The sequence below is a fragment of the Mustela erminea genome, chromosome 5, assembly GCF_009829155.1.
Source record: "Mustela erminea isolate mMusErm1 chromosome 5, mMusErm1.Pri, whole genome shotgun sequence".
Classification (NCBI taxonomy): domain Eukaryota; kingdom Metazoa; phylum Chordata; class Mammalia; order Carnivora; family Mustelidae; genus Mustela; species Mustela erminea.
Genome location: NC_045618.1, coordinates 82,218,426 through 82,241,637, shown reverse-complemented (window position 1 = coordinate 82,241,637; position 23,212 = coordinate 82,218,426). Strand labels below are relative to the sequence as shown.

At 35.6% G+C, this 23,212-nt stretch overlaps 2 protein-coding genes across 8 annotated transcripts in view; one reads left to right on the top strand and one right to left on the bottom strand.

The window, feature by feature from the left end:
* HEATR5A (HEAT repeat containing 5A) overlaps positions 1-23,212 on the top strand; it is a 112,210-nt gene that overhangs the window by 3,681 nt on the left and 85,317 nt on the right. For all 7 annotated transcript variants that reach the window (XM_032341475.1, XM_032341473.1, XM_032341474.1 and 4 more), the window contains exons 2-7: positions 923-962; positions 10,938-11,140; positions 12,717-12,928; positions 14,160-14,268; positions 17,700-17,849; positions 18,668-18,842. In XM_032341475.1, the coding sequence (XP_032197366.1) occupies positions 11,015-11,140; positions 12,717-12,928; positions 14,160-14,268; positions 17,700-17,849; positions 18,668-18,842 (772 nt within the window). In that variant the 5' untranslated portion in view covers positions 923-962; positions 10,938-11,014. The remainder of the gene's footprint in view (positions 1-922; positions 963-10,937; positions 11,141-12,716; positions 12,929-14,159; positions 14,269-17,699; positions 17,850-18,667; positions 18,843-23,212) is intronic.
* Positions 8,975-9,523, bottom strand: LOC116589832 (60S ribosomal protein L35a-like). Its single transcript, XM_032341497.1, has one exon. The coding sequence runs from the start codon at positions 9,320-9,322 to the stop codon at positions 8,990-8,992; it is 333 nt and encodes a 110-aa protein (XP_032197388.1). The 5' UTR covers positions 9,323-9,523; the 3' UTR covers positions 8,975-8,989.

The window sequence follows — 23,212 nt, the reverse complement described above, 5'->3', positions numbered from 1 at the left end:
GAATAAATAAATTAATTAAAAAAAACCCACACATTCAAAACAAAGCAAAACAAAGAACTTTCTTTGTTATCTTCTTACTGGAGTTGTAACTTGGTGTACCAAGTAGTGAGGTTGTTTAGATAGTTACTTTCAGATGAGTGAGATGGGAAATAAAGGAAGGATAAATTTTCTATCTTAAAATATGCCTTCTGGCACTCCTCAATGCCCAGAATGAAATCTGTCTTCCTAGAGGGAGATGGAAGAGTTGATTTGCAGAACAAAGAGTGATAAAAATTGTCAAGAATATCCAAAGACTGAACTAACACTGTTGATACTTATTGATTTACTGTCTAGATGGAAAGAGTCCTTTGAAAGTTGATGTCTCTAGAAGACCTCACACTTTAACAAAAAGCCTCAAAGTACCGACATAAGAGGAGAATGAAGTGATGAAAAAGAATAATAAAATTATAATGATTAGATGCTTCAGTGGCTATGGCAGTACCTGTCAGTAATAGTGATTAGAGACACTTAAGAAGAGACTGTATGAAGTAGTTGAAGGAACACGAACATTAAAACCAGACAGATGGAGACATTATCTTACTTTGCTTTAAATAACATCTTGACCTTGGACATGTTTCTTATTACCATTATCTGTAAAATGAGGGTAATAATAATCAAGTTTCAGTGTTAGAAGGATTAAAAGTTTCTACTTTTAAGTGAATTGTCACAAAAAATGTTAGGTCCTTCTCGGATCACTGCCTTAGAGTTGGTTTGTACTGCTGAGTTCCCCTTGCTTCCACACAACACTTCTTTTACCCTTCAGGGATTTTCTCTTTTGTAATCTGGAATGAGAATTGGCAGAACCAGTAGGACTTCAGTGGGGCCCCCGTTGGCAGCCTCCTTCAGTTAATTCTGTTTCCATCATTTTTCTCATCCCTAACAGTGATCTGCAGTACCTCAGAAAAACAGAAGAGGAAGGCAAAGTCACGTCCCTGCTTGTGTTTCTTATGCCAGTTCATAAATTTCCCCATAATTCCTATTTTCACCCTAACGTCTGTATCTCATAGGATGTGTTTTCTGTTGGTTCTTAGAGCTGTGTGCATCTGCCATTCCTGTTGGTGTGTATGCAGTGATAAGCAGCATTCTCCCCATCCCTACCAAGTTTGCAGGAAACAGTCTTGGAATCTTGCTGTACTTGATGTTTTTTCATTATATATTAAAATATGATAGTGCAGTGACTGGGCATGTTACAAGTTAGACTTTGTGTGAAATGACAATAAACATGACTTAAGTTTATTTTTATGAGAATTTGTAGTCAGAATTCTCCCCAGAATGTTTAATTTATGGCACAACAAGCTGTTTTTAGTTTGGAAGGTATGTGATGTGAAACTTAGTTATAAGTAGGAATAACACACATTTTTATGTGTGTTATTAACCTATTACTAGGTTAATTAAAAGCATCTTTTCTTTTATTCATATTTTAGGAATAGCTAAGAGAAGATTCTGTTTATATTTAGAATATTTAATGTTAAATAATTTGATCCAAAATACTAATCAGAAATGGCTACTTTTAAGTAGGTATGATATTAATTTGTTATATAGTCTTCTAATAAAAATCCTATCATAGTATGAATAAAAAGACGTATTTAAATTTATTGATTTATAGTACTTAATGATGTTATTGCGAAGATTGTGTTCTGTAGAGCACTAGTTTCACAACATTCCCAGCTGGGCGGCGGGGAAGAGAAACATAGTGGGATGCTTGGGTGGCTCAGTCAGCTAAGCATCCGACTCTTGGTGTGGGCTCAGGTCTTGATCTCAGGGTCATGAGTTCAAGCCCCATGTTGGGTTCACACTGGGCGGGGAACCTAGAGAGGGAAAAAAAGAGGGAGGGAGGAAGAGAGAAAGAGAGAAAGAGGTAGAGTTTGGGAAGATGTCTGTAGTTAAAACACTGAGTACTATATATATACATGCCCTCCTGGTAGTATATAGTGCCCATTACCATATTGCATGTATAGAGACGCTGTATAGGAAAGAAAGGGCCAATTTGGCATTTTCTAAAAGTATTTGGTTTTAGACCTCCTCCCTGCCCCCCCACAACACATCTTCATTCTTTGGTACTACTGTTCTATAAAAACACTTCAGGAAACACTGCTTTTACCTACAGGACCCTCTCTTACTATGTAAGCTTCTGCACTGGTAGTTTTCATAATTATAAATTTTTTAAAGTAAACTCTACCCCCCAACAATGTGGAACTCGAATTTATCACCCCAAGATCAAGAGTCACATGATCTGCTGACCGAGCCAGCCAGGTGCCCCTTTAATTATAATTTTTAATGAGAATCCAATATTTGAATATGCCAAAATTTATTTTTTCTTTCAAAATTTATTTAACCATTTCTCTAATGTTGGACTTCGAATTTTCCAGTTACCACCTTTATAGGACTATAATCAACACTAATGCTTCTGATATTTTCCTTTATCTTTAACATGAATTTTCTTTTTCTTTTTCTTTTTTTTAAAGACTTTATTTATTTATTTGACAGAGAGAGAGCAAATGAAAACAGGGGGAGTTGCAGGCAGAAGGAAAGGGAGAAGCAAGCTCCGGGCTGAACAGGGAGCCTGATGGGGGTAGCTTGATTCTAGGACCCCGAGGTCATGAACTGAGCCAAAGGCAGATGCTAAACCAACTGAGCCACCCGGGCACCCCTTCTTTAGCATGAATTTTCAAAAGCAGGATGCTTTTGTCAGATAACTTGGATATTTTTATGATTTCTGATATATTTTCCAAAAGAGTACCTCTTTGTGCTGTCAGTATGAAACGATTAGGTTTTCTAAATTCTTAGTGTTAGCTTTTAAAGTTTTTGTACTTACCGTATTTAGATTTTATGTACATGTGATTTTGAGCCATTCAATTAAATTCCTTTTGGGCTTCAATCATTGTACACTAAACATTTTAAAATATATATATATATTTTAAATATTTTATTTATTTATTTGATAGAGAGATCACAAGTAGGCAGAGAGGCAGGCAGAGAGAGAGAGGGAAGCAGGATCCCTGCTGAGCAGAGAGCCCAATGTGGGGTTCGATCCCAGGACCCTGAGACCACAACCCGAGCCGAAGGCAGAGGCTTAACCCACTAAGCCACCCAGGCGCCCCAGCATTTTAAAATATTAACTAATAGTAACTTATTTTTATTTTTAAGGTTGTTAATAAAGAATTAGACTAAGATTAGGTTCATCCCTAATAATATCATGAGTTTGAATGTCATTGTCATTCTGCTTTCTAAAGCAGTTTCAGTTGCTATAGCTTATCTAAAAATATCAAGATAAATCTTTCTTACCCAGTTTAATAGAAGAAATTTAGGAGAGTAGTAGATGTTAATCAGCTATTAAAATCATCCATATTATAACCTAGCCTGAGTATTTTTGCCTAAAAATTAATAGTGTTAGTGGGGATTTGATGGTAGTGGTTAAATGAAAAATCCATTTATTTACAGCACCCCAACCTTTAGAGATTCTGATTTGATTGTTTTAGATTTGGCTTTGGTATTTTTTTTTTTAAAGCAGCTAGAATTATGAACCACTTGTCTGCATTGTTACAGGTCTGCTATCATGATACACTTAGTTTCCTTTAATTTTAAGAACTTACCTATCTTCTTTGTGTTGTTCCGCTTGCTATTTTCAGAACACTCCCTCTTTAATTCTTTGGACTCCTTATCCTTGGAAGAGTTAGAAGATGAAGCCAGTTTTGTGACTTACAGAAAAATGTAGGGTGAATAGAGAAGGAGCCCAAATGTAGAGTAATGACCTCTCCCCTCCCCATGCCATTTATTCTGCATATTTTGTTCCTTACATTTTCATCTAAAAATTCTGTTTTTTCTTCTCCCTCCTGTGGAAAGGCTTCCTATCAGTGAGGAAAGAGAATATCTTACTAGTCTCTTTATCCATAAAATGAGGACCAGTAATATCTTCCTTGCTTTCTTCCTTGTAATGATTAGAGATGGTATAAGTTAAGCACCTAAAAATTTCCTGGCTCAATGAGTAATAGCTGCTATTGCCATTGTGATTTGGGAGTCTCCTAGGAAGGTGAAAGGCATAGCCAGAAACTACAACAGCAGCCTATACATGTGTCCTCCTCATTTGTGATATTACCGAGATGATGCCGACAAAATGGTACTGTGAATTTTAAAAGTTAGAAATGTAACAGAAGTTTAGTTTGTTTATTGGTTTTTAAGGGTTTCATTTTAAAAGCTTTAAAATCACTAAAAATTTGGAAATAGAGAAAACATTATCCATGCTACTACCCTAATAATTAATGTTAAGATTTTTAAGTCATGATTTGGAAAAATGTCAGAAGAATCTCACAATTTTAAGTGATAGCCGGAGAAGCCAAACATTTTAAAGACAATAAATATAATGGAAGAAGTGCTATACCAAGAGAAAACAGTGTAAGAATAGGAGAATTAATCATGGAAGCTTTCCTGAAGGAAGTGGTCTTTTATCGGAATTTTACTATTTTTTTAAAGATTTATTTATTTATTTTAGCAAGTGTGCGCACAGGGGGAGGGGCAGAGAAGAGTCTAAAGCAGACTCTTTGCTGAACACAGAGCCCGACCAAGGCTCAGTCTCAAGACCCTGAGATGACAACCTGTGCCAAAACCAAGAGTCAGATGCTTACCTGACTGCATCACTTTGGCACCCCTAGCTGAATTTTAAGATAGTGAGTCTATTTAGAAAGAAAAAAGCAAGATATTTCCGATTTGAAGATGGAATAAATACAAGATTTAAAAATTATGAAGATAAAACTGTATTAAAGAACTCTGAAATTATAAATTATAAAATTATAAATATGTCAGCAGACCAACTTTAGGACTGTGCCTACAGATACTTAAAGTACAATTTAAAAAAAAAAAAAAAAAGACCTCATTTTTTCTTTACTGGGGCAGGCTCCCTTAGGCAACATTTTAAGCATGACCTAAAGCTCTCTGTAACTTGTGAGTTGGTATTTTGTAACCTATAATCTTGCAAAGCCTGAATCACAGGTCAAAGAGAGTCTTAAATTAGGTCAGGAAAGAAATGCTCCAGGTTCTTTCTAGATTAATTCTAATTACTGTTTTGTTTTTTGGGAAAGGTTTGGATTTTAAGATTTATGTATGTTTCCTGAAGTGGGGGAGATTTCTGAGAGGGTTTTTTGTCGTTGTTATTTACTTTATGCTTTTTGAACAAAACTGAGGAAACTTAAAAACTAAAGCTGAATTGAAGCTGTTGTGATAACTTTTAGAGAAGTGAGAGTTGAAGGAAGTAATTTGAATTTACATGTGATATATTTCAAAACTTCACACACTTGATGCATTCTGGAATTAGTTCCACTTACTGCATAATGGTTTGTTCATATTGTAAATTGGTCTTTTCATGCTCTGGAAAGAAAAAACAAAGCAACAGATTCATCTTATTTTGTGTGTGTTTGTTGTTCTTTTTGATTATTGCGATTTTTTATCTTTTCCCTCTTCACAGTGATATAATGAATCATTTTAAGAAACTAAGTGACCAAAAAGATTGATTAGGAAGACTCTTTTCCCCATAAATTTTAACTATATTTTAAATATGTTCTTGTCTCTACCAAAATAAATCTTTAAACCGTATATAGAGAAAATCATGTTAACACTATCAGGACTGGCATCTGTAGGCTATTTTGTTTTGTGTTATTTTTGAAGTTGCTGAAGGTGAAGGGTGCCTGGCTGGCTCAGTTGGTCGAGCATACAACTGTTGATCTTGGGCTTGTGAGTTTAAGCCCTACATCGGGTGTAGAAATTATTTAAAAATAAAATATTTTAGGGTCTCCTGGGTGGCTCAGTCAGTTGAGTCGGACTCTTGATTTCAACTCAGGTCGTGATCTCAGGGTTGTAAGAACAAGACCCCATCGGGATCCAAACTGGGCGTGGAGCTTGCTTAAGAGTCTCTCTCACTCTCCTCTCCCCCCTAAAAAATATTTTAAATGAATAAAATTGTTGAAGGTGAAAAAATAAAATTCTTACAGGTGCTACACTTCTTTGCCTACATAAATTTGATGTGAACTCATTTTCAGATGGAAAATTAGCCCTTCATGATAATAAGATTAACTTCTGAAGAGGTGGTTCCTTTTTATCTCAGCAGTCAACAATATTCATACAGATGTATTACTCCAGGATAATAAAGTCACTGGTGTAAGAACACTATGCAGAATGGAGACATTAGCCTTTCTTACACTATGCCAAGTCTTTGAAGACTGAACATGATACTTAAATTGAACCATGTGAATTTGCTAATATTCAGCCATTTTTTTGAAGTATAAAAATGGCAGTTCATATAGTTCAGCTTACTAGCAACTTGGTTGTTCTTAAACATTTCCACTACACTGGTATTCTTACCAGCAGAGGGGAGTGAATTTTGGTGGGGTTGTGGTGGGCGTTGGGGGGGGAGCGGTGATTTTATTAAAAGAGGTCTACAAAGGCTTGTCATGCTTCAGATTTTTCTGAAGGTTCGTGTTTTATCTTGAAATACCATTAATTTTGTCTTCTAGTGCATATTATATGTGTATTTATTTTAGTATGATGTTTTAAGTTAATGTCAGAGAGGAAATGGTTAAGTAAATTTTGATCCTCCAGTATATGTATTCTGTGGGCACACTACTAGGGGTATCCCACTTTGAGAGTCATATAGTAGGACAGTACGTTAGAACCTTAGGTCTAGTACACAGTGCCTGTTTTTCTCTATATAGAAGACTTCAGGGATGAAAATTATGATTGAGTCACTAGGAGTATCTATCGTACACAAAATCTGAGCAGTTATTACAAAGGAAACAAACGGTGCTTCAGAAAAATTTATGGGCTAAAAAGCATTGAAGGTGTTTGTAGGCTTAGTTCAGCTAATGGCTTTGTGTTAGCAAGCATATACAATATTTGACTCTAAAGTAATATTCTTTTTTTTTTTTTTCTTAAAGACTTTACCTTATTTATTTGTTAGAGAGCCCAAGCAGGGGGAGCAGGAGGCAGAGGGAGAAGCAGGCTCCCAATGTGGGACTATATCCCAGGATCCTGGGATCATGACCTGAACTAAAGGCAGATGCTTAACCAACTGAGCCACCCAGGCATCCCTGTAAAGTAATATTCTTGTGTACCTTTTTAAAATACAGGACTAGTATCCATAACAGGTACCTGTTTATGTTTCTCCACGGGACAGCTTACTTAGGTCTGGAAATGACTGTTGTGCCATGTTTTGATTAATACTTCAGATTACATTGCATTCATGGAAATTTATAGTATATATTATGAATACCCTGAGAATTCTTTTGGTAACTTTTGTTGTATTACTAGATTCTCATATGTATTAAAATAAGGAATCTGGTGTTCATTTTTTAGGAAATAGTACAGTGATCTGTTCCATATTATCCACAAATTCTCTACATGTTCTAAGCTTTTTTTTAAAATGGCTGATTTTGAGGTTTTGGAAGGACTTGATTGGATGAAAGTGGCAGTAGAGTATCTGGTGGTTAAAGCACATATTATCTAGAGTCAGACTGCTTAAGTATACATCCAAATTCATCAAGACATTAGGACTGTTACTTAGTTTTTCTTTGCATCAGTTTCTTCATCTAAAAATAGCTGGCTGTTTCTTGAACAATTTCGTGAATTTTTTGAGAAAATATAAAGCACTCATGGTAAGTGGCCAAGTGTTAGCTTTGTCAAAAATAATGGCTGGCATTACGGTGGGTAATTTTACAAATGTTTTGTTTTTAAAGATTTTATTTATTCATTTGACAGAGAGAGATCACAAGTAAGCAGAGGCAGGCAGAGAGAGAGGAAGGGAAGCAGGCTCCCTGCTGAGCAGAGAGCCCGATGCGGGACTCGATCCCAGGACCCTGAGATCATGACCTGAGCCGAAGGCAGCGGCTTAAACCCACTGAGCCACCCAGGCGCCCCTACGAATGTTTTTTTCAAGTAGCATATTCGTAGTTTGAAAAATCTGTTGTAATGTATGTTCACTTTTAATAAACTAATCACTCTGTAATCTCAACAGAAACATAAAAATGGAAAATAAGAGAAAATTAGAAAAATAAACAGTCTTCAGATACATAGAGTTATAGGGTGTGGTTATATTAAAACATAACAATATATTGACTCCATTTGTATTCATCTTCCTAAAGTGAAACGTCAGGTAAGAGCAGGAACATCTGTTACTTGCAAAAAGCATTTGCTGATCCCATTGATAGTGCATATGTGGAGATCACAGGTGCATTTTAGAGTTGTGTGGTTAAATGTAGGATTACTAATATGAATTGTCTCCTTTAAGTAGTAATTTATATGAGGAATGTATCGAGGGCTTTGGAGGTAACTCTGTCCTGCTTATGATCTCAAGCTTTTTACTGAATTATTTATTATTGCATTGTGTTAGCTATTTTGCTTCTTGATAGATCATTTTACACCACAATATTGCTGCTGCCTAAGGAAAAAAAAAGTCTCTTCAGCAGTCCTAATGACCTCTAAAAAGGGTAATTTGATTCTTAAGATTTTTGGTTTGCCATGGCAATTATAAGAAATTTTCTCTATGATAGTGAGGTAATTTTTTTTTCCTTTAGACAATCATAGATACTGAGTGTACACTTGCTTTTCTCCTTCTGTATAGCTAGAATGTTTCTTCCAGATACTGTTTCTCTAGCATTTATTAACTTTTTCCTTAATTGTGTATATTTTGGTCAGTTGGCTTCAATAATTTAAGAAAGGAGGATTTAAACAAGAATCTAAAACTTCACTTGGCTCTGTAAAAATGAATTTGTTAGCATTTTTGTTTATGTTCTTGTTCCTTAAAATTGACATTTCTGAAAAAAAGAAGAGCCTTTCCTAGATCTTCCATCTGATTTTTTTTTCTTTTTCTGTCTCTCTCTCCTTTTTTTTTTTTTAACAAGAGAACAAACATCTTTACATCTTTATTTATTTACTTACATCTTTATTTATTTACTTTTCATTAAGTTTAAATCCTTGAGCGATATAGTATCACATGGAATCTGTGGCCAGTGACTTTAGTAGGAGGGTTGCTTTGGAATTTGGCACAAACCATGCCACTGTTTCCATGAGCACAAGTTACTTTTCCCCAGATTACTCTGGTTTTGTTTGGTTTGCCACCTGGAGTCTTTGTGTCGTTCTTTGCTTTGTACACATAAGCACATCTCTTGCCTAGATAGAATTCAGTTTCATCTCGAGCAGAAACACCTTCAATTTTAAGAACAGCTGTATGCTCCCTCTGGTTCTGGAGACCCCGCTTGTAGCCAGCAAAAATGGCCTTGGCCCACAACCTTCCGGACATAATTTGTCATTTTAGGAGTCCTGTTCCCAGCAGGCCTCCAGAGGCTCCAAGATGGTGGGAAGCGTCCCATTTGATTTTCTAACATATTTTCACTTGCTGGCTTCTCTATAAAAGGTTGAGATTTGTTTAGGGGAATATGAGCTATATATTTCATTTTTATAGTTTAATTACCTGCAGCATTCTATCTGTATTTCCATGCAATTCTAATTACCTGTTTCTGTTTTGCTGGGAGTTCTATAATTTATCAAATTTATTTTTGATATATTAGTGAATAAGAGTACCCATCTTTTATGTATGTAGTGCCTTCTCTGTATAATGTTCTTGATGATAGTTGTCTCTCTTGTAAGTAGTAGTGATGATTTTTTTTAAAGCCACCTTGTGTGTTTTTTGTCTTAAACTTTCCCTTCTAATTTTCCTTAATTTTTTTTAAGTAAACCGTACACCCTACATGGGGCTAAAACTCAGGACCCCAAGATCAAAAATCTCATGCTCTACCACTAAGCCAGCCAGGCACCCTGCTTCTGTGTTTCTTAATTTCTTAAATAATTTTTTCCAACTTTTTATTGTGATCTTTTAGAAAATACAGAAAAAGTGAAGAATAGTAAAATGACCGTTCACATACCCACTGTCTACATATAGCTGTTAACATTTACTGTATTTTATGGCTGATTGAGTCACTTAATTATTCAGAAATGAGTTGTAGACATGTTGCTATAAACTTGAACACGATCCTTCTAAATATAAAAAATTCCATAATCAAGATGTCATCTTATAAATCTGTGTGTGTGTGTTTGTGTGTGTGTGTGTATATACACTTACATGTTATTTATATCCTGGAAGGTGTATGCCCAGGACATACTCATGAATTTAAAAAAACAAAACTAAGCAGAATCTACTCTGTCTTTTTTTGAGTATTTGCTACAGCAGAAATGAAAGCTGCTTTGGATTTGGGTCAGAGCAGATATGATCTTTATTGCTACAGATCCTGGACAACATCCATCTAAGTGTCTTGAAAACAAGGACTTTGCTTTCACAGGGCTCACAGAGATAGGACTATTCTGGTTGAGATGAGGCTTTTTGCTAAAACTCCTAGCCTCAAGCTATATGCAGTATCTTTATTAGGCTGAGGAAACAGATGCTAATAGGAATAAGTCCTTCAATTTCAAAATCCAGGTAAATGACAGGACCAGGCAGAAGTCAAGCTTTATAGAATTTTAGTAGGTCTGGATAGTTGATCATTTATTGATATGTACCTGTGACCCATTTTATTTTAGTAAAAGGATATTTATCCTACAAAGAAAATTAAAAATCTAATCCTTAGTAGCCTAACCTAAAAATTTTTAGAATTTTAATGGAATGTCTCTTCTGTTTAGCACATTTTTTCATATGAATATCAATGATACTTTTTCTGCTTTGCCTGTCTGCTTTCCAAAAACTGAGTCAAAGGTAGATTTTGTATCATTGTTAAGAGTTCAGTGTTGGGATTTCCCAGTTTCACCCAGTTTATAATTTATAAAAACTATCTTCCAATTTAATTATACTTTGTGCTTTCTGTGGAAATTTCCAGTATTAGAATTGCCTTCCTTTTAAAATATGTTCTTTTCCTCTATTACAGGTTTTTTTTTTCTTAGATATATTGACTGAAGTTTAATGAGAAGAATTGTGACCAGCTAGGAGAATTTTCGGCAAGGAATGGAATTAGCTCATAACTTACTGCTGAATGAAGAAGTGTACAATCAACTAGGTGAAGTTCAGAAGGCAGAGTTTATTTTTGACTGGTTGAGCTATTTGGAGAAGCTCTTGCTGGCAACCAGCAGGGTGGGTAAAATTGCAAAAACTTCTTAGTGTTTTTTTAAGTGCCAGATGTTGTGTAGGTCTTTCGGTTTGCTTTTCTAATTTCATTCAGAATAACCTAAATTAGCTTTCAAATGCTAGACCCTGTTAAGAGTTTATAATGATTATGGACATTGGGGAGGGGGTGAGTGCTGTGAAGTGTGTAAGCCTAAAGATTCACAAACATGTACCCCTGGGGCCAATAATACATTATATATTAATTTAAAGAAAAGTTTATAATGAAATATTACAAGAAGTCTATTCTTTCAAAACAGGAAGAAATCAGTGTTTTTTATATTACTTTAAAAATATATAAAAAGGGGAGCCTGGATGGCCTACTCGGCTAAGCATCTGCCTTCAGCTCAAGTCTTGATCCCGGGGTCCTGGGATCAAGTTCCACATCGGGCTCCCCAAGCAGGGAGCCTGCTTCTCCCTCTACCCTTTCCCTCTGCTTGTGATATCTCTCTAATAAATAAATAAAATCTTTAAATATATATATACAAAAATATAAAAAACTAACTATAAACCACGTTCTATTAGATTTCATTTTCATTATTTTCTTCACTTCATATGCATGAAGTGCATGAAGCCTTTGTGTAATATATTGCTAAATATTGTAAGGGAGTTTCACTTTTAAAAAGTTGTGAGCTTTTTACAGAGAATATAAATTTAAAAGTCCTTTAGTAAACATATTAACTCTTAGGCTTATGAAATAATTTCCCCCCCCAAAAAAACCAAATCATTCATACTTTCAGCTACATTCAGCAGTTAACATTTTATCATATTTGATTGACTGATTTACTGAGCCATATGAGATGGTATTGCACCTTAAATACTTCTGCATACATCTCCTACTAAGAATGAGGGTATTCTTCTACGTAGTAAGTGACACCATATGTAATGCAGAAATGATACAGAGACACTACTCATGGAGAAATTTGGAATTTGACAAGACAAAAATCCGTATACTAACAAATAGTTTGTTGTGGAAGCTTATGCTGTAGTGAGCATCTGAATACCTTTACTATTATAATGGTATTCTGTACTCCTTTTTCAGAAAGTAGACAAGTAAAATGGAATAACATTACTGGCATTTAGATGCATAAGTTTACAAAAAGAAAATTGCACTAAACTTAGAAAAAGATCTGAGTAACGCAGTCCTTCATTTCAAGGTCAACTCATGATAGATTATAGGTTGCTGCTTATTTATACAGATATGTATGGGGGAGAGACTTAATAACAAAGAGCCTCTGGTTTAAGTATGTATTTGCTCTACCTTTCAACAGAAGAAGAAGGATATAGAAGAAATAGAACCCTTATCTTTCTTCACAGAGACTCCACTGTATTGTGGCCCAGAAATTACTTTTTGGAGATACCTGCAGGGCCGCAAACTACCCTGTGTGGCACAATGACTACACCACCAACTTACTTGTAATTTTTAGTCAAAATAATTTTGTATTTTTCTGGAATTTTTAATTCTTAAATATATGAAAGAAAAATCGTATTAAAAGATTACATGTAATTATATTGACTTGGAATTCTTTGTTATCTTCCTTTCTAGAGTGATGTGAAGGAGAAACAGAAGACTCTTGTTGAACAGCTCCTATCTTTGTTGAATAGCTCCCCAGGGCCTCCTACCCGCAAACTCCTTGCTAAAAATCTAGGTGTTCTTTATAGTATTGGTGACACATTCTCTGTTTACGAGACAATCGATAAATGTAATGATCTTATTCGTAGCAAAGATGATTCTCCAAGTTATCTTCCCACAAAACTGTAAGTTAAGTATTAAAACTGAACATAAAGTAGTGTTTCCTTGTTGAATCATTTTTCTAAAGAAACCAAACTACTTGATAATTATTTTGAAACTGAGCACAAATTATTTTGCTCATTTTTTAAATTTACCTTTAAAAAAAAACATTTTCCCATTGGTTGAGAGACTATTCTAAAAAATATTTTAGACATATTTGAAGTCTTGATTTAGGAAGGAAAACTGTCTTACTAAAAATGTAGTAGCTGGAGACCCATAAATGTAGTACACAAACTGGTGGTTGCCAGAGTGGGGGATAGGGAGGGAGTTAAGTGAAATAGGTGAAGGGGATTAAGAGGTACGAACTTCTATTTATACAAACAAGTAAGTCATAGGGGTGGAAAGTACAGCACAGGGACTATGGTCAATAATACTGTAATAACGTTGTATGATGGCAGATGGTAACTACACTTGCTGTAGTGAGCATTTTGTAATGTTTATAATTATTGAATCACTATGTTGTGCACCTGAAACTAATATATGTCAGCTATTAAAAAAGAAGTGTTTTAAGGATAAATACAAAAAAAGTCTTAGCCGTTGAGTGTTTAAGAAAAAGGTATTTTGAGTTCTTCACTTCTTGGGTTTTCTTTTAATTTATTAGCTCTTAGTAGTAAAAGTTAATAGTAAGTACCATATAGAAATACACTCTTCTAAGCTCCTAAAAAGAACAGCTTAGTTTCTTTCTCTATAGGATTCAGTTCATTTTTTCGTCCGTTATTTTAGAGAAAGTCATTTGCCATGTATGGTTCCACAATAGTAATTTTACAGAAATTTCTATTGATCTAATTTTTAGCTTATAACAGAATGTATTTTCCCAAGAAGTTTTCAGACTTCAGACTTGATAAGAATATTATTTTCTGTTTTTCTTACCTTGCATCTTTAAGATTATCTTTGATTAGCCAATATATGCAGGTCAGTTTCATGGAAAATTATTTTATAAAAAGAATTTGGGGGAATTGAATCTTTGGGCTGAGGTTTTGATTATTTAAAGACCCATTTTTTAAAAAAATTGTTATGGGAAGTATAATTACTTGGTATTCATGCATGCATCATACCTTAGGATTTAATAATTGAATAGATTCTGGGCAGTTTTGTACTTTAAAAGTAAAATTAAATAGTCACTTTTACATAGGCTAAGATTTTTTTGATTCCTGTTTTTTCACTCATGATTAATTCCTAATCTAAATGTTGTTTCAGTGCTGCTGTGGTATGTTTGGGTTCCTTGTACAGGAAGTTGGGTAGAGTACTGGTTAACACCTTTACTGATACAGTGGGGAATATTCTTAAAGCTATGAAGAGTGCAGAGGTGAGTAACCATAAGTTCAACCAAAGATTAAAAAGATAAACTATAATTTTTATTATATCAAAAGAAAAAGAATAAAAAGTATTTTATGGTTTTGTGTTTTATGGTTTCTTGAGCCAACAGAAGTGCTTTACCTCTGGTAAGCATACATAGGTATGTATATAAATATATCCATAAATATTTCCTAGAAATATTTCTAGGAGATGTACATATCTCTTTTGTATATTAAATCTTTATTAGAAAATTAGTAATACAATTTACAATTTTGGATAAATCCAGATTGGCAAAAGCTTCAAGTATTTCTCTGGCAGACCCATCCCTGCTTCATCCTCTCGCATCACCTTTTCCCCTAATACTAGTATTACAGCAAGTGCTTGTCAACAAGGATCCAGATACATAGTTGGTAACAACTGGGTACCTGATGGTTGGAGTGGTATTCTACCAGAACAGAAAAGAGTAAGGAATACAGGCAGGTTGGGAAAGAGCATCAAGGATATAAGTATGACCAGGGTATGGTTGACCTTTTAGTTGTCAGAGGAATATATTCTCAGCCTTAGCCTTATTGATTTGTGATCATTTACCACTGTGGAATACCCTTTGTTTTTGTAACTGTCTCTTCATTTGTCTTCCAAGATACTGTAATTTCTTGCCAACTATAATTTCACTAATTTTTTTTTTAATATTTTATTAGTTATTTGAGAGAGAGAGCATGTACATCCAGGAGGAAGGGTGGAGGCAGAAGGAGAAGCAGGCTTCCTGCTGAGCAGGGAGCTGATGTGGGTGTTCCATCTTTGGGATGGACTTTGGGATCATGACCTTAGTTGAAAGCAGATGTTTAACTGCCTGAGCCACCCAGGTGCCCCTCACCAATCATTTTGAAATTAAAGCATTTGTATATGTGTTTATCAAAAATTTAAAATCTGTCATCCCTAGTATTTAAGGATAACTCAACACCTTTTTTTTTTTTTTTTAAGATTTTATTCTTATTTATTTGACAGAGAGAGACATCGAGGGAGGAGGAGTGGGAGAGGGCAAAGCAGGCTTCCCACCGAGCAGGGGGCTTGACATGGGACTAAATCCCAAGACCCTGGGATCACCACCTAAGCCAAAGGCAGACATCTAATGACTGAGCCACCCAGGGGCCCCTCAGCACCTCTAAATATAAAAACAACATACTAGTTCTTGTTCTGACCTCACCTAGAGAAGAAGTCTAGAAAACAGCTCTGAAATAATTTTTTAAAATGATATCTAGTTGCCCACACATTTAAAAAAAAAAAACTATTTATTTATTTTAGGGGGGAGAGAGAGAGAACGTTTGTGCACCTGCATGCACAAGTATATGCAGTAGGGTGGGGCAGAAGGAGAGGGACAGAGAAACTCCAAGCAGATTTCATCCTGAGCAAAGAGCTTGACACAGAGTTTGATCCTGAGACTCTGAGATAGATCATGACCTGAATTTGAAAGTTCATATATAAAATATGATAAATTTCGAGAAAAATGTAATTGATTTGGGGTGCCTGGCTGGCTCAGACAGTAGAGCACACAACTCTTGGTTTTGAGTTCAAGCACCATGCTGGGTGTAGAGATTATTTAAAAGAAAAAAAATTAAAAAAAAAAAAAAGAATGTAGCTTATTCAAGATCTTTCAGAAGTTAAGTCCAAACAAAAAACTAGTGATCGAATCCAGTCAGTTCTAAGCAGTGTTTTGCTAGAAAACTGAAGAAAGTGATTCAGCAGAAGAGATTGTTAACATCAAAAGAGATTATAGGGCGCCTGGGTGGCTCAGTGGGTTAAGCCGCTGCCTTCGGCTTAGGTCATGATCTCAGGGTCCTGGGATCGAGTCCCGAGTCGGGCTCTCTGCTCGGCGGGGAGCCTGCTTCCTCCTCTCTCTGCCTGCCTCTCTGCCTACTTGTAATCTCTCTTTGTCAAATAAATAAATAAAATCTTAAAAAAAAGAGATTATAAAATTGGGTTTTACTTAAAAGAAAATGTTTGTAAGAACTTTTATCTGCTGAGGAATGGCCACTTTAAACTTTTTTTCCCTGGGTGCCTGCGTGGCTCAATTGGTTAAGCGATGGCCTTCTGCTCAGTTGATGAACCTAGAGTCTTTGGATCAAGTTCCACACCCAGCTCCCTGCTTGACAGGAAGTCTGCTTCTCCCGCTGACCTCTCTCCTCTCATGCCCTCTCTCTCTCTCTCTCTCAAATAATAAATAAATAAACTTTTTTTTCCCACTTAACTCTCTTAGTTAAGCTATAATCTTTTTAGGCCTCAAGGTTAATGGGATTACTCTTTAAGTCTCAGAAATTTTCAAGTTATTGCGGAGGATTTTATTTCCTGCTATTTTTTATCTATATAACTTAGTAGATCAGGTACTACAACAAGTTGGAGATGACCAAAGAGCTCCCACCTTTGATTCATGCCCTTCAGTAATAGACATCATAAAGTTGGGATAAAAAGAAAGTTCAGAAGTTTCACCTTGAGACTCAGTTGGTTATGTCCACCTATTAATTACTCATTGTTGTGCTCCTTTGGGCAAAGAAAATTAATAACATTCCTATGAAAACGATACTTGATGTTGATCTTTGTCTTCCCCCAACTTTAGTTATCTTTAAGTTATCTTTACTGGCCTTAATTTCCTGGGATATAGAAATCATTTGGGGCATTTATTAAAATATCAGTAGTATAAGCAGCAACTGTTATTTGAGTATTTCTATGTACCAGGCACTGCGGTAAATGTTTTCCCCACAAGGACGGACTTACTTCTCACACTAGCTCTGTGGGGTTCATCTTATTCTCATTTTATAGATGGAGAAATAAGTAAGAACAACTTAAAGTCACACAGGTGCTAAGGATCAGAGCCAAGATTTAGCCCCAAGTCTTTTTAAGTCCAAAGCCCAGACTTTTGTTCTCTGAGTTAAGCTACTCAGCCCAATGAATGCTAAAATATTAATGGCTATAAAATCTATTGAGCATTTACTATATGTCAGGCCTTATTCTCGGCATTTTGCATATAGTAACTTGTTTGATCTTCACAACAACCTGTGAGGTGGATATATCCGTTTAAATGGTGAACGGTTTTGCCCAAGGGCACCTGGCTGCCAGAAGCTGACCACTTACCATGTTACCTCATTAATAGCGACCATTTATTGAATGCTTAACAACATGCCAGCCTTGTGCTAGGTTTTTTTAATATAATTTCACTTAATCTTCACATCAACCCTTCATATTTTGTTGAAATAATATGTAGACATATCACTTTTCAAATGGTGAAACATTTCATAAAATAACAACTGTTAATGTTTCTTGATGCTAGATGGGTTGGTTAGTGTATACAGATATTGAAGTATTTCACTAGTATATGAGAGAAATTGTAATGCTTAATGCTACTTTTCACAGTTAAAATTTATTTCTTAAATTTTTTCTTTTTGGTAGTCTCAAGGTCGATATGAGATTATGCTTAGTCTGCAAAATATATTGAATGGACTAGGAGCTGCTGCTACACCTTGCCACAGGGATGTTTATAAAGCTGCTAAATCCTGCTTAACAGATAGATCCATGTCTGTTCGTTGTGCTGCTGCAAAGGTAATATGGTCTAATAAGCAGAATTTCTCAAAATAAATATAAAGAAAATTAAATTAGTATCCCTGTTAATAGGTACATGATCTCAGAGTATAATCTTGGTAGTTAGCCCATTTTACTTTAGCATAGGAGGAAACTGAGGTCCGGAGAGTTGTATGAGTTTCTCAAGGTCCTCCGGACCTTGTTGGAGGGCGGGGAATTCTGGTTACCAGACTCTGAGTATTTCTTTCACTCTACTGTGCTTCCTTCCTATAGTTTTATAACCTGAAGTTTACATGTAAAATTTATTTTATTTGAGAGTGATTTGTTTTTATCACGCCTTCTTTTTCTTTTTTTTTAAGTCTGAGATTTAGATTTTGATATTTTAATTTCTTTTGAATATGTCACTTTTTGCAAGGAAACAGAAGCAAAATAAGGCAGTTTAGTCCTCCACAGATCTAGGCCAAGTCTTGTGATCTTCAGAATTATCATGGCCTTGCTAATATAGTTGGTCAGATAGGACAGTAGCGTTGTTTATGTTGTAATTATTCTCACAACTGCTCCTAGCCAACAGATTGGTTCTAACCTACTTAGAATGGGTTCTCCTCCCATCCTCTGTGGACACATTGTTTTATAAAGTATAATTTTTATGACTTTAATAAGTATTCATTTGTTGTCTCTGCAATCATTATTTAGATACTTTGGATTTGTATATAATTTTTGTTAGAGCTTGATAGTTTCTATAACTTATATAGATCTGAACCTGACATTTACATTTTATTTTTCATTAATGTCTGTGTTTTTTTGTTTTGCTTTGTTTTGTTTTGTTTTCAATTAAATAGTGTCTCCTTGAACTTCAGAAAGAGGCCATCTTTATGTGGAGTACAGACTTGGATAGTGTGGCCACACTATGTTTTAAGTCCTTTGAAGGTTCCAATTATGATGTGCGGATTTCTGTTTCAAAGCTACTAGGCACAGTGTTGGCTAAAGCTATAATTTCTAAACATCCAGGATCAGGTAAAATTATATAATTATTTTCAAAATATCTATTGTAATTTATTCCCAGTTAATTTAAACAAACATAATGTAGTATTACTACTACCCATTGTTAATTTTGAAAAGAGGCAGGATATCTTATAAACCAATTTTAGTTTATAAACATTGGTTAGGTCCCAAGATTTCAGTTTCTTTTTTTTTTTTTTTTACGATTTTATTTACTTATTGGACAGACAGAGATCACAGGTAGGCAGAGAGTCAGGCACAGAGAGAGGAGGAAATAGGCTCCCTGCTGAGCAAAGAGTCTGACATGGGGCTCGATCCCAGGACCTTGGGATCACGACCCGAGCCAAAGACAGAGGCTTTAACCCACTGAGCCACCAAGGCGCCCCACCAAAATAAACTCTTGAAGAAATGTACTTTATTCAGTCATCATCTTTACATTATGACCTTTACTTCTGTTTTTTTTTAAGTAAATTGTTAATTGTTATCCAATAATAGGCATGATCTAAATCTTGATTCTTTTTTAAGCAACATGAATTTGATTACCTATATTCGGCTTGCCATTTTCTAGGTTGGTATAAGGGAGCAGTGATGTAAATAATCCAAACAACAGGTATTTAAATTCACTGTACTTGGACAATTTGCCTTGTGTTACTTTTTATTTCTATGCTTCTAGGCAGTGAAAGATGGGGTATTTTTGAAAACAAAAGAATTTGCCTGGGTTTAATCAACAGTGTATATAAAACATTGATGAGTAACTGAAAACTTGCTTTATCATTCTGTCTCCAAAGAATAAACAGTCTCACACAAATGAAAATGTGTTTGTTCTTTAGAAATTTAACTACTGAAACATCTGCGATCAGGAGTCTTAGCATCACCTGGAAGCTTGTTAGAAATGCAGAAACTCGGGCCACACACAATTTACTAAATCCAGATTCTCATTTGAACAAGATCTCCAGATAATTCATGTGCACATTAAAGTTTAAGAAGCATTGCTGGAGAAATTGTTTATAGTTAACATAAAGGGAGATTTTTTTTTCCTAAAGCTAATGTTTTTAACCAGAGATAGGAGAAGACAGGAAGTACAGCATGTCACAGTCATCTGTGGAACATTATCAAACTTATAGCCCCCTCACTTTCCAACTGAGATTATAAATAAAATTTATAATAAGAAATTTTTATTTTTATTATGGTTTTTTCTAATCTGATAATTCAGTAAGACTTTCTTATTTATTGGGAGGTAGGGGAAAGGTGAATGGGAACAGGTCAGGAAGTCACCAAAAGAACCTAAACCAGAAAAATGTTGTTCAGGACTTTTAGGAGGTTAAATCTTAAGCCACAGAAGAAATTGAAATTGGAGGGCGCCTGGGTGGCTCAGTGGGTTAAGCCGCTGCCTTCGGCTCAGGTCATGATCTCAGGGCCCTGGGATCGAGTCCCGCATCGGGTTCTCTGCTCCGCGGGGAGCCTGCTTCCTCCTCTCTCTCTCTCTGCCTGCCTCTCTGCCTACTGGTGATCTCTCTGTGTCAAATGAATAAATAAAATCTTTAAAAAAAAAAAAAAAGAAATTGAAATTGGAAGAAATGTTTAATTAAATCCTTTTTTTTTTTCAAATATTTTATTTATGTATTTGACAGAGAGAGTGGGAGAGACCACAGCAGGGGGAGCAGCAGAGGGAGAGGGAAGCAGACTGCCTGCTGAGCATGATCCCAGGATCATGACCTGAGCCACCCAGGTGCCCCTAATCAAATCCTTTTTAAAAATATAAATTGCATTTTTACATTGTAAAATGTAAATTTCATTTCTGTAAATGAACCATTAGCAGTAGCACACAGTTTCAGTAAAAACAAGCAAAATGTAGAATTGCTTAAGTTATGAATGAATATTTAAATGTATATGCTTCGATGGCAGCTCTGAATTAAACTAGCGTTTTTGTAATCAGACTAAGCAAAGTGAAGAATCAGCTTCACCCACAGTAAAAATCCTTGGCCTAATCTTTTGTTAGAAATTCTATCATCTTGCCTCTGTAAGTTTTAGCTTACAAACAATTGAGTTATGTTTGTACAACTAAAAAGTGATCTAGATACCATAACAGATTTTTTTACAGTCAGGGACTAATAACAACATAGTGCTTAATAATTTAGAAAACAAATGCAGTGGAGGTTAGCATACTCAACTACAAAAGATTATAAGTACGGAACTGAGCGATTTTCTTAGTTAAACTAACAGGTTTCAGACAGGTGATAGGTTATTCCAAGGCACTTAAAAAGCAGGGATTGAGGAACACCTGGGTGGCTCAGTTGGTTCAGCTCAGGTCATGATCCCAGGGTCCTGGGATCAAGCCCATTGTCAGGCTCACTGCTCAGTGGGGAGCCTGTTTCTCCCTCTCCTACTCTCCTTCCCCCCCACTCATGTGCTTTAAATAAATAAATAATAAATAAATTTTTAAAAGCAGGGATTGAGTATGACACTTTCTTATCATTGGAACAAGTTGCCAGGAATTTATGTGATTTTTTAATATATTTAATTTAATATATATCATTCTCTCACTTTTTCAAGGATATTGCTCTAGGAAGTCTCCTCTCTCTTATACTAGCTTATACTCTCTATTGGATTATTACCTACAAAAACATCCTTCAGTTTCTGCCATTTTTTTTTTTTTAAGATTTTATTTATTTGACAGAGAGAGATCACAAGTAGGCAGAGAGGCAAGCAGAGAGAGAGAGGAGGAAGCAGGCTCCCTGCTAAGCAGAGAGCCCGATGCGGGACTCGATCCCAAGACCCTGAGATCATGACCTGAGCCGAAGGCAGCGGCTTAACCCACTGAGCCACCCCGGCGCCCCTCTGCCATTTTTAAAAGAAAAAAATTCTTGTATCTTCTCAGCCAGTTGGAGCTCCATTTCTCTTCCCTTTGCATTAAAGTTCCTCAGAAGAGTTTCTTGATAGTGTCTTTAGTTTCCCTCCAATCATATCTTTCAAACCCACTACAGTTAGGATTTCCCCCGCATTCACTCCACCAAAACTGTTTTCATTAAGGTCATCAAAGACCTCCGTGATCATTCATTCATTCATTCATTCAATAAATACTTGTTTATACTTGGGATCTTTTCTGAGCACATGGGATATATTATTGAACAAAACAAAAACCCCTGCCCTTATTGAGGTGATGTTTGTACTCAGCCACCTAAAGCCAGTGAGCAGTTCTCAATTGTCTCACTAGATGTTTCAGCAACATTTAAGTCAGCTGATTATCTTCCTTGTCTTTTTTCACTGTGCTTATATAACTTCATTCTCTCTTTGTTGTCCTTCTTCCTCACTAGAAATTCCTGTTTCATCTTCCTTGTTGATTCCTTAACTTTATAGAAGAGGCCCCTTGCCTAATACTTGTTCTTTGGCAGTATGTGTATGCTTATCCTCTTGGTGATCCTATCTAATCTAATGGCTTAAATACCATCTATATGTCAGGGATTATTGGATCTATATCTTTAGCCTGGGCATCAAGCTCATATCTAGCTGCCTATTTGACATCTCTTTGGGTGTTTATTTGATGTTTCAAATTAACTTTTCCTGAAGGGTATACCTGATCTCTCCTCCTCTAGAACATACACACACCTTGCTAATCTCAGTTGATACCAACTCTGTCCTTCCAGGTGTTCAAATCAAAATTTGTAAAGTCACCCATGATTCTTACCTCTCACACTCAATAGCTTCTCTACTGGACAATCTTAAAACATACTCAGAATTGGGACCCCTTGGAGAATTGGCTAATTATGGGGTTGGCAAAGGACATGTCTGAAGATGACCTTGGAACATACTGTTGTGTCAAAAAAAATTAGGTGCTCCCACTGGCCAGCTCTTTGAAGTTAATTCCACTGGTCAAATCCAAGACAGTATTAGAAGCAAAATTAATAATGACAAATTGATTATACCTATTAAATAAAAAAGAAATCTATGAGTGCATACTGAAAGTAAGTAAATGAGAAGGGAAAGCTCTTTTTTACAGTAAAATGCCAACTAATAAAGGTAGAAGGAATGATTATTATGATTTTGCAGTCATTGTAATAATTTATGCAGGTAGGAATCCTCATTACATTGTTGGATGAAAGTTTGATGGGTTACAGCATATTTTTATTGTCCTAAAGTATCACCACACAAGTTACATAGTAATTATAAAAGGAAAATTGATATTTTTATAGTGAACAGACCTGGCAGACAAACCTTATTCAAGTGTTCAAGTATCCTAACACTAACATAGGGACAGACTGATCCCAAGCTGACAATGCGTTTTGATGCTACGCATTGAGAAGGCTTATAATTACTTACATAGTTCTCCTGCCAAAAATTCTGAGGAAATACTAGACAGACTCAGTTTGAGTGCTGTTGTATAAAAC